At 40.9% G+C, this 13,205-nt stretch overlaps 1 protein-coding gene across 4 annotated transcripts; it reads left to right on the top strand.

The window, feature by feature from the left end:
• Nucleotides 1-349: 349 nt before the first annotated feature.
• Nucleotides 350-10,571, top strand: LOC107200015 (leukocyte elastase inhibitor). Of its 4 annotated transcripts, XM_033512104.1 has the most exons (8): nucleotides 735-1,113; nucleotides 1,722-1,897; nucleotides 5,383-5,520; nucleotides 6,303-6,420; nucleotides 6,892-7,034; nucleotides 7,718-7,885; nucleotides 8,614-8,688; nucleotides 10,182-10,571. In XM_033512104.1, exons 1-8 carry the CDS (start codon nucleotides 1,044-1,046, stop codon nucleotides 10,209-10,211), a joined length of 918 nt encoding a protein of 305 aa, XP_033367995.1. In that variant the 5' UTR covers nucleotides 735-1,043; the 3' UTR covers nucleotides 10,212-10,571. The 4 variants fall into 4 exon arrangements, with proteins under 4 accessions (XP_015473374.1, XP_033367995.1, XP_033367994.1 ...); XM_015617888.2 differs by lacking the exons at nucleotides 735-1,113; nucleotides 10,182-10,571 and adding an exon at nucleotides 350-446 and having other exon boundaries at nucleotides 8,614-10,137; XM_015617889.2 differs by lacking the exon at nucleotides 10,182-10,571 and having other exon boundaries at nucleotides 738-1,113; nucleotides 8,614-10,137.
• The last annotated feature ends 2,634 nt before the right edge of the window (nucleotides 10,572-13,205 follow it).

Raw genomic sequence — 13,205 nt, 5'->3', positions numbered from 1 at the left:
GACATCCTGGGAGACAGACCAAGAACTGATGGAGAACAAAGATAATGATAAACCAAATAAAACTCTCCGTGCAGTTACTTTCTTTGAAATAAAAAACGAAACAAAAAACCCCTGCGGAATAACTTTATAAAGATGGATGTAGATAGGGACGCAGGGTGGGAAGGCAGAGAGGAGCCTCCCTGGACAGCCGGGGTGCGCTTGCCCCTCGAGTCTAAAACCCGTGGATCGCTAATCTATGAGACAAGGTGGTGGCTGTTGCTTAGTCCCACTCATGAAGCTCCCTCTCCTGTCGGCCGGGAAACGGGAGTGGCCGCGGGGTGCCACCTGCCGCCCCGCCCCGTCCCGCCCCGGCGGGGTCCCCGCGGGTGTCACCGCGCTGTCACTGCGCAGCTCGCTCCTTGCCATCCGCCCCATCCCACCGCGCTCCGCTCCGCGCTGCCCGGCAGGTAGGCAGGCAGGCGGCCCTGGGCTGCGCTGGGGCTCCGCGGGGCTGCCTCCAGCCCGGGGCATCCTGCGGGAAAGGGACGGGAACGGGACGGGAAATGGGAATTTTTTCTCGCCGCCTCAGCGGCGGGACGAGGGGGCGCTTCCCGGACGCCGGAGGGGGGGCAATGTCGAACAGCTGGTTTGGGTGAAAGGCTTGCACGGTGAGGTGTAAGAAAACGAAAGTGAAACTACGCCTTGGGGCTTGCGTTTGGGTATTTTTAGGGGCGGTCTGCCTTTAGCCTGCAGCTCGGTAAGAACGTCGCGGAGCTGCCGGGTGTTTATCTGTCTGGCACGGAGGAAGCCGATAGTGATAATTTGCAGCTGCTGTAGGAAGACTGCGCAGGAAGCACAAATTGTGGTGTAAACTCCTCCACGCGGTTGGGTCCGGAGGAGAAGAAAACAAACGGGGAGTCCGGCTGCAAGCAGGCACAGAGCAGCCGGGCTCTGAGCCGGCCGAGCGGGGAGCTCGCACGGCATCCAGCGCTGACCCTCGGGTGCGGTTTTGTGCCGGACCCGGCCCTTGCGCCTTTCAGACCGCTCTTGAGCATCTCCCCAAAATGCATCGCTGCTCAGTGTCAGCCCTGCAGCTTTGCCTGTTCTGCGCCTCGCTGGTGTCCTCGCCGGTCGGTAGGTCACCTGCAGCCCCCAGAACCCCGGTGGTCCTGGGTGCGGAGGGCTGGCGGCTCCGAGCTCCTGGCAGTGCAGGCGGGGGACAGCGGTGCACTCCACCGCTGAAAGTCAGCGTCCACAAAGCCTTTGGCAGGGTTGACACCTCTCAGAGACAAAGATTTGTGGCATGAAGACGGGCAGGTCTGAGCATCCCTGGGCAGATATTTTCAGTGTCCACTGTGCATTGTAGAGGAACAAAGGGAGTGCTGCGGGAGGGAGAGCCCTGGCATTTGCTGGGTCTATGAAGCTGAGGGACTTTTGCCATCCTACCAGCACATACACTTCCAATTTCAGACCAGCAGGAAAATAATTTTTAAAAATAATGTCTATAAAGTTAGTATGTAAGGAAGGTTGGAGTACACAATTCACACGGAAAAGAATCCGCTGCTTTTTCAATGTGACTGACTTATTTTTAAGAATAAGGTGCACTGATGACGATGTTCTTGCTGTTTCTGTAAGCAGCTGCATCCAGTTTAATCCAGTCTTTACTGTGTGAGTCACACAAGGTTAGACAAGTTGTTTGAATAATGTTTCCCAGGGTTCTTATCAGTTGTTTTCTTTTTCAGCTATAACCATGGAGAACCTGTCTAATGCCAACAGCAGATTTGCGCTTGATCTGCTCAGAAAGTTTAGTGAGGCCAACCCAACAGGAAATGTCTTCTTTTCTCCTGTCAGTATCTCTGCTGCTCTGGCCATGGTCCTTCTAGGGGCCAGAGGTAATACAGAAGCCCAGGTGTTGAAGGTTAGTAAAAAAATATGGTCATTAATTTTATATTTTATTTACATTAAAAGGTTTTAGAGGAGGAAAGATGAAATGAGGGTGTTTTTATCTGTTCAGGACAAGATTTCTGTCACGCACACTGAGTCTTCCTTGGACTCTGCAGCTAGTTACCCACTGCCTACCCTGCTCCAGGGCCCTCTGCCTATATTTCCTATGACTCTTTTTGCTCATTTAATTTCACTAGTTAATTCTTGACAGAGGACATGAATTACATTAGTCAGTCTCCTTTTAAATTGATCATAAGCTTCAGCAGCAAGGCTTTATGAGTTTTCATGAGACATTTTGACAAACTACTACTTTATAACACAAGATCACTAAGGGTATGTTCATTTTTAATAATTCTGTGTGTTCTTGTAAAAAACACAGTAGCATTCTATAGTTTTATATCTAAGGTGTAGCAGCTATGATGATACATGGTGATGCTGCCTGAGTCCCAATCTCTCACTAGTGGGCTCTCGGATATCTGGAAGGAGCTAAGCCTGCATGGTTATCCTTTGTGATAGATTGGCATTTGAGAAAACAAAGAGAAACACCTAAAGAAGTTAAAACTGCTGGAGGCTGGTGGGAGTTTTTCTCCTGGCCAATAACTGGCCATTTCTGACAATTGACAGCAGTTTTAACCATTGAAAAGTGAGATCAACCTGTGAACACCACCTTAAGACCTAAGCCCGGGAATTTCTTTGACACTCTTTGTTTCTGGCTGGGTAAAGTAACAGAGCTGCGGCTGGTCCCGCTCCCCCCACGGCCTTGCCTGGCCTGGACTCCAGCAGCTCCCAGGCAGGAGGGATGAGGACTGTGGGGTGGCAGGAGCTCCTTCCCAGAGGGGCTGAGCTCTCAGAAGGCTCACTGAGTCTCGTACAGCGGGCCTGCCAGGCCGGTCCCTGCTCGGCTGCAGTTTCTGCCGCTGCTGGGTTTCACCAGAGACTGCCGAGTAAGGGGAGGGAAAGCTCTTGACCTGCGGCAGGCTGAGACAGTGACCACACTCTCCAGAGCAGTCATGAAGAATCTTCCATCGCAGACAGCTCCAGCTGCTGCTCCGGCAGAGATCACAGAACCATCTACAAAGCCTGGGCAAGATTTTAATCCTTTCATTACCCAGATGAGACTTTGAGATTAATCCTTTTTTTCCAAATAGAGGGGAAGAGAGGGAGTGATCAACAAGTAAAGAGACAACATAAACTATCAAAGACAATGAAGAAGGGAATTAAGCTTCAGATGTGGGAGAGGAATAAGGAGATGCTTTAATAAGCTGAAATATTCTTTTGCTAAAACTATGGAGATGGACAATAGTGTTCTGAAAAAACTCCTTTAATTCATGACAGAGTATATTGGGGGGAATGGGGTATTTCAAAGTGTGGTTTTAAGCAAATGGTGAAGTAGTTGTGATCTTACGAAATGCAGGAACAGAAAAAGAGAAGTGATAGTTGTTGAAGATTTATGGCCCTTAAGAGGTAAAGAGAAAACTTCTGTTTCCAGACATGTTCACAGAGATAGATGAAGAGAACTTCTGCCTTTCAATAACTCATCCTTAAAATGACACCCCTTAACCCATGACCCATAACACATCTCAGAGTAGTGTGAAATGGGAGGAGAGTTTTCTGGGCAGCTGGCATCAGAAAAATAGAAAGTCATGAGAAAAATAGTTTTCTTGTGAAAAACTCCATAAATTGGCAGAAGAGAACTTCTTTTTCTCTACAAAGACTGATGAAAAGACTATAGCAAACTTGAGACTATTTTAACCACCAAGTTTTTCTGCCTCTATGTTGTCATATAAACAAGGGAATGGTTGTGTGGTGGAGAAAAAAGGTTTCTGGAGGTTTTATTCTGGTTTCTTATTCTTGTAGTTTTGTTAATAAACTTTCTTTATTCCTTTTAAGTTTTAAGCTTGTTTTGCTCTTCTTCTAATCCATATGTCTCAGCAAGAAATGAGTAAGTTTTCTAGTGATTTTTTAGCTAATGCTTTAAAACCACAACATTCTTACTGTAGCTTTAGGGTGGGTAGGATTGTTTTAAAAAACCTCCTTATAAATTGCAAAAATAATGCACATAGGTGTGTGCTAGTTTCCCCTGAAACTTCTGTGATGGAAGGGGCTCAGTCACTGTTATCTTTGCGCTCTTGTTAGGCTAATGCCTGTAAAAAGGTATATGAGTCTCCTCACTGCAGTCAATATCATGCATTTGCCTATGAATAATTTCACCTTTGTATTCTGGACTTTAGGAGGAGCTGTTTTTTACTGTTGAGTGTTGCTGTGCTTACTCAATAAAATTACTTTCCCACTGCCTGTTCAAACAGACTTTGAACGTCTTTCATGTAATCAGACTGACAGCCCCACCTAGGATAAACCTACTGACAGCACAAATGATGCAAAAGGAACTTGTGGGGGAAATAAATTTCTTTCAACACAGTCATCCTCAACATGGCATGTTTCTGTACCATAATACTTCGCTTAAGAACACAGTGCTAATTAAAGAGGCAGCGATTAGCAAGTGCCAAGAGATGTTTGTAAGGACACAAAAATTTGTTTCCGGGATCATAATTCTATTGTAAGGTTGCCTCTGTGATGTTGTTCAACTGAGGTGGTTGGCAAAGCCCGACCAAAACCAAAAACCCAGTGAGAGAAAGAGAAGGCTTTCCTTTGAATCCAGTCACTGTTTCACTGCAGTCTTCCCTACTGGGAAATACATGGTTTAAGTTTGAATAATGTCCCTGCTTTGGTGTAGCCTTCCCTGCCTTGAGGTCTGGCAGCTTCTGCTGTCATATCTTTCAAGCCTTGGCCAGCCAGCTTGCCTCTGGAAGAGGAGATACTAGTAAAGAGATTGTGAAGTAATGCATCTGATCTGAAAGCTAATACTTTTATATAGATATAAAAAAGTAATACTTAACACTATATATATATATATATTCATATATTCATATGTTAAAAAAGTATATATGAAGTGCATATATACTTACAGAGTTACATTTTCATAAAATTATAAAAGATAATTGCTCTAAGTTTTCTTAATACTTGACCTATGATAGTGCTGATTGTATATTCTGAAAATATACAACCGCAGTTTCCCTTGGGAGAAAGAGGGAACCAAGAAATGGCATCATCTCTCTTCTTGATTCCTCACTTGGGAATGAATTCTAGGGCTCAGTGGCCCACAGAGGAGAGGCTCACAGAAATGCAGACAGGACTTGGGGTTGTGATCAAGAGCTTCAGCTGTGACTGTGTATAAACCACAGTACAAGTGGCTGACATGGCCAGCGTAGCACCGAGGGACAGTTTGGATCATTCTTTGAGGTTTACAGAAATCTCTAGGCAGCTTCCAGCTTTTTCACTTCTCTTTCTTCAGCTTACCTACTGGATCGCACCCTGCTGCATCAGACCTACCCTACAGATTCACCATATGTTCTTTTAAGACACTAGTAACAGCAGCTAGTTCACTTCTTTTTATTTCAGACACTTCATCTTGACAAAGTTGAAGATGTTCATTCAAGATTCCAGGCTCTGACAACAGATATAAACAGAAGCAATGCTCCCTATCTCTTACGGCTGGCCAGTCGGCTCTTTGGAGAGAAGTCCTACAGCTTTCTGCCGGTACAGTGGTGCACATCAGGATGGCATGTGGTGGGACCTGAGGGAGAAGTGCAGCTACTTGAGTATTTATTTAAGAAGTAGAACTATTTCCAAGCCCATTTCTAAACGTTTCTGGGAAGTTGACAGAAGTGTTTCATGCCTGCCATGTGCATTTCCATAGCTGTGGGCAGCTGTGCTTCTCACCTAAAGGATGTAACACAGCAAACCCTTTTCTTGTTCACTTTTGCTGTTCTTGTCCTCAAGAGAAGAATTGCTTGTCTATGTTCTCAGTTTACAATAACTGTCATGACATCCCACTCTGTTGCAACCAGCTTTTTAGGTTGCAGCCAGTTCTGTTCCCGTTGCAATCAACTTTTTAGGATTTTCATCAGAGTAGTACAACACAACTTTGATATTTTTGAAAACACTATTTATTAGGGGATATCTAAAAAGTTTTAACAACATGCCTCTTCACCAGTGAATTACAACTTTGTGTGCAAATAGGTTGATATTTTTGTCCCTCTTCAGCTATTTTGGAGTTTTGTTTTATCCTAGCTGTGCTTGAGCATGTTTCAGGAGAATGATAGGTAAATATTGCAACACCTGCAGTAAGCACCCCATCAGCTCTAGACATGGCTGGTGTATTATGAGGCTGAGTGGGGAAAAAACCTGTTAACTTCAGAACTCCCCCAGGAAACACACTGTTAGAACCCCACCTCAGAGCTGTTGACAATATCTACCTGATAATTAAATGTTTTCTTACTGCATGCAGTGAAAGCTGTTCTTATCATTCCAAAATGTAGGATTTCCTGACTAATACACAGAAATTATATGGAGCTGATTTGGCTACAGTTGATTTTCTTCAGGCATGTGATAAAGCCAGGAAAGAAATAAACCAGTGGGTTGAAGAGAAAACTGAAGGTAAGTTATTTTTTGGTAATAACTGCCAGCGTTTCTTACTTTGGAAGGAGGAATGGGCTTTATTCTCTTCTGTCGTTAGAACAGTTTAATTCTGCCCTGGGATTTGGTGTATGGACAGAAACAAATTATCTAACCAAGACATTTTATATATACATAGTATATATATTTCTAAATTCCGTATTCCTTAATGTGGGTGTTCTGTAGTTCTTTTGTGATGGGTTGCACGTGACAGTTTAGACTAATAATACTACATTTTCATCAAATCACTGTGTATCAAAAGTTATAGTAGCATGTATTAAGAAAAAGTATTGGTGAAGTAGAGAGACAGGTACTGAAATACATATTATTACAGGAATAGATTGGTTTTATATTTGTAGTATTTCTATGGCGTAAGTTTCTCAGTGTATATTTTATGTGCCATCAACTTACTACATGATTTTGTTGTGTCCCTTTTTTCTGCTGCCTCTGAAGGCAAAATCCCTGATCTGCTGTCTGAGGGCTCAGTTGATAGCATCACCAAGCTGGTACTGGTGAATGCTATTTATTTCAAAGCAAACTGGGCAACGAAATTTCAGGAAGCTGACACCACTGATGCACCATTTTGGCTAAATAAGGTAATACAGATACATCCTGGTAGGACATGTCTAATGAAAAGGTCTAATAATATAGGTGGTAATGTAAAGCTTTGCTTACAGATAAAATAATTAAGAAATAAAAAGTAATTTATTAATATTTTAATTATTTTTATGGATTTTTAGTATTTTCCTGTATTCAGCAAGCTATTTGGTGTCTCATTTACTAGAATAGCACTAGAGACAATTCTCACCTATGGTTTAGGACCTAGTAGGGTTTCTGTCTGCAGCAGATCAGCAGCTATGAACTGTGTGTTTGTGATGCTAGGTAAGCAGTCTTAAAATGACAGAACATTTTGATTAAGCCCCATCTTCTCGTTCTATATTCTGCTTATGTTAACAGCTTTACAAGTTACTGTGTGCTAAACAGAGTTATTTTTGTTGGCTGAACGTTTTCGTACAGCAATTTGAAGAAACAGTTTTGGTTTCTGTGAGGCCTGTGCTACAGAAGCCAAAGGAGAACCAAATATAATACAAACTCATTATTTTTTCAGAAGAAATCATTATTAAACAGGCAGTCAGAAATCTGAAAAAAAAAGTTTTATAATGGAGGGCAAGTGTTTACATAAATGCAATTTTAACTTACTTGTTTCCTATTGGTTCTTTCAATGAGTATTTCCTTACCTGTTACTTACCTGTTACTTTTGTGCCTTTTATCCATCCAGAATGAAAGAAAGACAGTAAAAATGATGTATCAGAAAAATAAATTTAATTTTGGATACATCCCCGAAGAGAAGATCTGTGTTTTAGAGCTGCCTTACGATGGAAAAGAACTTAGTATGTTCATCCTGTTACCTAGAGATACTGAAGAGTACTCCACTGGACTGCAGAAGGTGACCCATCTAAGCTCATGCAGTTGCTCAGTGTTTTTAAGTTCAACCATTCAATATTAAAGCCTTAGTGAACCCATGTTCTCAGGGCACCAGATCTATCTGGTGTATTTTTAGACTACTCTCTACTAGTACAGCAATAAAGAAAAAATGAATGTACTGTATCAGAAAGAGAAGTTGTGTTCTGATTTTGTAGCTTGTGTTCATGTGTCCTCTGCTGAACTGAACCATGATGGAGACTGAAAACAGAATTAACTGTGAGAATTAACTTGCCTTGAATATTTGTTTTTAATGACAGAATTTGTCTTTCAGTAGATTTGAAAGCCTTTATTTTCTTAACTGTAAAGCAGTGAGATGATTTCCATTATATGACCTGCTTCTTTGAGCTCTCTGATTATGATTTTTGTTACTAGTTTTTAATTAGGTAAGTCCATTTAGTTAGATTAAACAGTAAGAAGACTGGCTTTCTCTCAGTGCATGTTTTTCCCTTCTGTACGTTGCAGCAAGAAGCAAATGTCTGCATTACTTCGTAAAGTAAGAACTGCACTGACTCCACTTAGTTGTAATAGTATTTTTTGATCTTTATTTAGCTATCCAAGATGAGGTTATGTTCATTTTTGCATAGCTGCTTTACCATTGTATAATGTTCTGTAAACAAAGCCTCATAAATGTTACTGAAAATGAAATACTACATTGGTGATAAGTAATGCTTTCTGTCCTTTTAATTCTAGATGGAGAAGCAGCTTACATTAGAGATGCTCCAGGACTGGACACGCCCAGAGAATCTGTATTACACTGACGTTCATGTGCGTTTGCCAAAGTTTAAGCTGGAAGAAAGCTATGATCTTAAATCAGATTTAGTTGCTATGGGCTTGCAGGATGTATTTGACAGTGGCAAGGCTGACTTGTCGGGAATGTCAGGGGCACGTGACCTCTTCCTCTCTACAGTTGTCCACAAGGCTTTTGTGGAAGTGAATGAGGAAGGCACAGAAGCTGCAGCTGCCACTGCTGGCATTGCTATGCTCTGCATGGTTGTAGAAGAGGATTTCAATGCTGACCACCCTTTCCTTTTCTTTATTCGCCACAACCCAACACAAAGCATACTTTTCTTGGGCAGATATGCTTCCCCATAGAAGCAAACTTAGTATTTGCAGCAGTTCTTGCTGTTGTTAATGAAAGCTCTGTTCCTGAATGAGTTAATCCTCCTGTTGTGAGTTCCTAGTAATCTGACTGAGATTCTGCCTTTCCATTATAACAGCCCCAGAGAAAATGAGGAGTAATTTATTTTTCTCTCTTGAGATTGACATCATCTTTAATTGAACAAGGAAAATTGTAGGAAGAAGAAATCTTGGAGTAGAAATAAATTTTCTTGGGAGGAATGCATGTCTCTTAAAGCACAGTATCACGCTTTGTGTATCCTCACATGGGTTTTTCTGTCGACAGGTCCTCATTGTGATAACCAGTCACTCCTTAATAATCCAGTCACTCCTTATGCATAAATACTAGGTTGTTCTTGGAAATTCTATTCCTCTCCTAAAATCTTGCTTTACAAAAATTCTGTAATAAAATTGTTCTAGGCACCAAAAGGCCTGTCTCAAACAGCTGGGTTTACCCAGTTCTATCATGAAATAGAAGGTCAGATAACATTTGTTTAGAGACATCTATTAATAGAGAAAGGATTAAGCTATTTAAACAAAAGTAACCCCTTGAAGCTAGTAGCCACAAAAATTGCAACACAACTTCTGAGTGAGAAGGAGAAAAAAATGAGTAAGAACTTTAGGTGATGTGTTTATAGAGGAGTTTTGAAATTTACGTTGAATGTTACAAGAAAATTTTTCAGGGATTAGAGATTTTAGGTGCCTTTTCGAGAGTTCAGAAGCTGCCAATATGACATTAGATTCTGGAATTTATGTCATTCCCAAAATATACTTCGGCTTCCCAGAGGAGGATTGGGCATAATCTGCAACAAATATCTGATGTTTCCCTTTATGTACAAGGATTCTGCATTTACTGAGCTGACTTCTACTACCTCTTCATGCACAAACCTCTGGTACTGTACCACAGCCTTATTCCTGGTAGCCAGTGTAATAACATACTGTCGTGTTCTGTGTTTATTTTTGGAGGTTATTTGTATCTTGGGTACTGTAACATTTACCTGTACAACCTCAGCTCTGAATGGGGCATGATAATTTATATAATTGTAAACTGTATTTTAATTTTTTCTTTAAGCAACAAGTAAAAGTCTTTTACTTAAAGTTTTGTTCAAAATGGATTTTTTTTTTTTCTGCATGCAATTTAGTATTTCAAGGGTACCAAAATACCTGTCTGAAGAGTAGATGCAAAGAAAACCACTGGGGCAGCAGGTGCGATGAAGTCATTCTGAGTAGGTGAAAATACTGAAAACCAAATTACTGCATAGAAGAGATGATTGCATGAAGCAGCAGATTCCCCTGGAAGTGTAAGCTGAGCTGCTCACCCCCACAGGGAACAGGGGGAGTCATGGTTTCGTGAAATGGCACAAGCACTTGATTTGCAATGCCTGGTTCCAGAGGCTCTGGTAGGTTTGCAAAGGAGAGCGTGTATTGCAGCCTGCAGGTGTGAATGCAATCCTCTCTGCACCAAGTGCTTTGGAAACGCAATGCCTTGAAAATAAAAAGTACTAGCACAAAACCCATGCCAAAATTTGGAACACTTTGATACTGTGTTTGAGTTTCTGGGCCTTGTTTCAGCATTTCAGCTGCTGCTGCTGTAGACAGGGTTTGCCAAAGCAAGGCTCAAAAACTCCATTTTAATTACACCATTATCTGTATTTGCACAAACTCAGTCAATGTGTGCAAGAGACATGCTGCTTTTAGGGCAGCAATTACCAGGAAATCAGAAGAAAGATAAAACCTGGTATAATTGTACAAATCAGTGTAGTACTATGAGGAGACTGAGGTCTGTCTGTTGTGTTGGTATCAGCATTCAGCAACTGAACTGTAACTCAATTACACTGAGACATGTTTGGTTTTCTACAGACAGGGTGCACAAAACAAAATCTCAGCAATAAGAATTTCAGTAAAATTAGCTTCACATTCAACCATTTAAAAAAACCCAGCAACCCTACTGCCAGTATTCCCCTCCCATAATATATGTCCCACAAAAAGATGGTTGTTTTTTCCCTTAATACTCCTCTGCTTTTTTCCTCTGCTCTTCTCAGAACAAAAGACTGACAAGGGCTGACTCCAACAGAGAAAACTGGCATACTATCTGTATTCACATTTCTAAATAGTAATAATCTGCTTCAACTACCTCTTGAGAAGGATTTTGTTTGTAGAACTACTGAATGAACACAGGCCTCACTAAGTTCAAAGCAAGGTACTTTTGAGTACAAGATGTTTTAACTGAGAAAAATGGTAGAAAATGTAATTTTAATGAGTTAAAGAGATACAAGGTAAGAGGCTGAAGCATTTTAAGTCTCAATATAAAATCAGGAGCTTAGCCTTAGCAATGTAGCAGTCATAAATCCACACCCATTACAAAAAAAATAAAATACTGCTTGCAAAATCTTTGGTTTATATTCTATTAACCCTTTAGAACTGCAACATTAAAAAGTCAGCCTGACTGCAGTTAAACTTCCTAGGAGAGAATTGGTAAATTGAGCACCTTGGGTACTCGAGTACCCTGTTCAAAACCAATTTGCAACAGTCTGTTGGTTTGAGTAGACAACATGTGAATTTCTTTCTGTGGGATAGAGGATTACAGTAGCTGGATTTCCCCCTCCATTTTGGCCTCTCCTAAGCAGACCTTTATATAACAAGACAAAACTCTGAGAAATATTTGTTCACTGTGCTGTGATGAGTAATCCAGACTTTGCACTGCTGCTAACAGACTTCCTAGGAAAGCCCTTTGGTTTTGTGATTTAAATAGCAAAACCACCACCACCCACCACCAATTGTCTGCTTTTTGTCTGATTCATATAGATGAAATTGCTTATCCTAGGAAGTACATACCCTTAGTGTGGATAAGGAAGACAGTTATCTCTGCATTTTACGTCACCTTATACTAGAGGTAAATTTGCTAGAGATAAATTTACACAGATGAGTTAACTCAGAGCATGTGTAGTTAAACTTTTGCTGTTAAAGTGTTTATACATGTCTACAGATGACCAAAATCCTCGTAAAGTACATAAACCTGATCAAGTCTTGGAGAGGGATGTTTGTATTGATTCACTATGGTTTATTACAGAAATAAGACCAGTCCAGTTCTCTTCCACCCACTGAGATAAAAAGGTACAATTTAAATCAGAACCTCGCTTTTGGTTTGGGATTTTTTTTTGTTTAGGTGGTTTTTTTTTGTTTAGGTTTTTGTTGTTAATTTTTTTTTTTACTGTAGTGATCTGCTAGTTCTGTCATATTATCTCATGGTACCATCTAACTGCATGTTGTTAGCCATATTCATTAACAAGCCTACGCAATCCCAGACTACTTAGGAACAATAAAAGACAAAAACCACAGCCAAAATCCCGGATGGCGGCGCAGCCTGTCTGGAAACATGCTGAACATGCAAGGCAGCTGCTGGCAATTCAGATAATGAGCTCATCACAGCAGCCAGAAAATGTATCTTCAGGATAGATGGGAATTCAAACAATCAGCTCATATAAACACTTCCAAGTAATTTCATGGAAAACGGTACGCATTTTGGTCAAGAGCTTTTTTCTCAACATGAGAGAAAATGCTCACAGAAGAGGGAGAAAAATGCAGGCCACAGGTTAAACTGAGGGTTTAAACTCTGTGCACGGAAAACAGGACAAGAAAAATAAGATTCAAATAATGATTTCACATAAATATTTAGTATAAAAGTCCAGACAACTCCTTGCTGTATCATTTGAATTTTTATCTGTGATAGTCAAACAAGCAAAATGATGGAAACAATATTCATTAGGTAATTTTCAAAAAAAATCCTGCAATTGAACTCATTTGGGGCATTATTTAATTGATAGTTCCATTGTGGCTATCTGTATCTTTCACATGGGCATGTCACTACTGGAAGAAACAACTTACATCAGTACAATTTGCTTCTCAAAGCACTGAATTCCCCCATATGGAATGGCAATGGCATGGCCTTTCTCACGATCTACATTATTTCTTATTAGTGGGACAACTTATGTCAGAGAAAAATAGATAATGGCATGGTAGATTTTTATGGTGTTCCTTACAACAGAAGCAATTTTTACCTGATGGGATCCAAATTTTCCAGTGACACTGCAATATTTGGTATTTCCTTCAAGCTCTACACTCTGAAGAGTAAATAAATACACCACTATACCAGCATGAAATTCATA

This window comes from Parus major, chromosome 2 (assembly GCF_001522545.3).
Source record: "Parus major isolate Abel chromosome 2, Parus_major1.1, whole genome shotgun sequence".
NCBI lineage: Eukaryota > Metazoa > Chordata > Aves > Passeriformes > Paridae > Parus > Parus major.
This window is presented reverse-complemented; position numbering and strand designations above follow the sequence as displayed.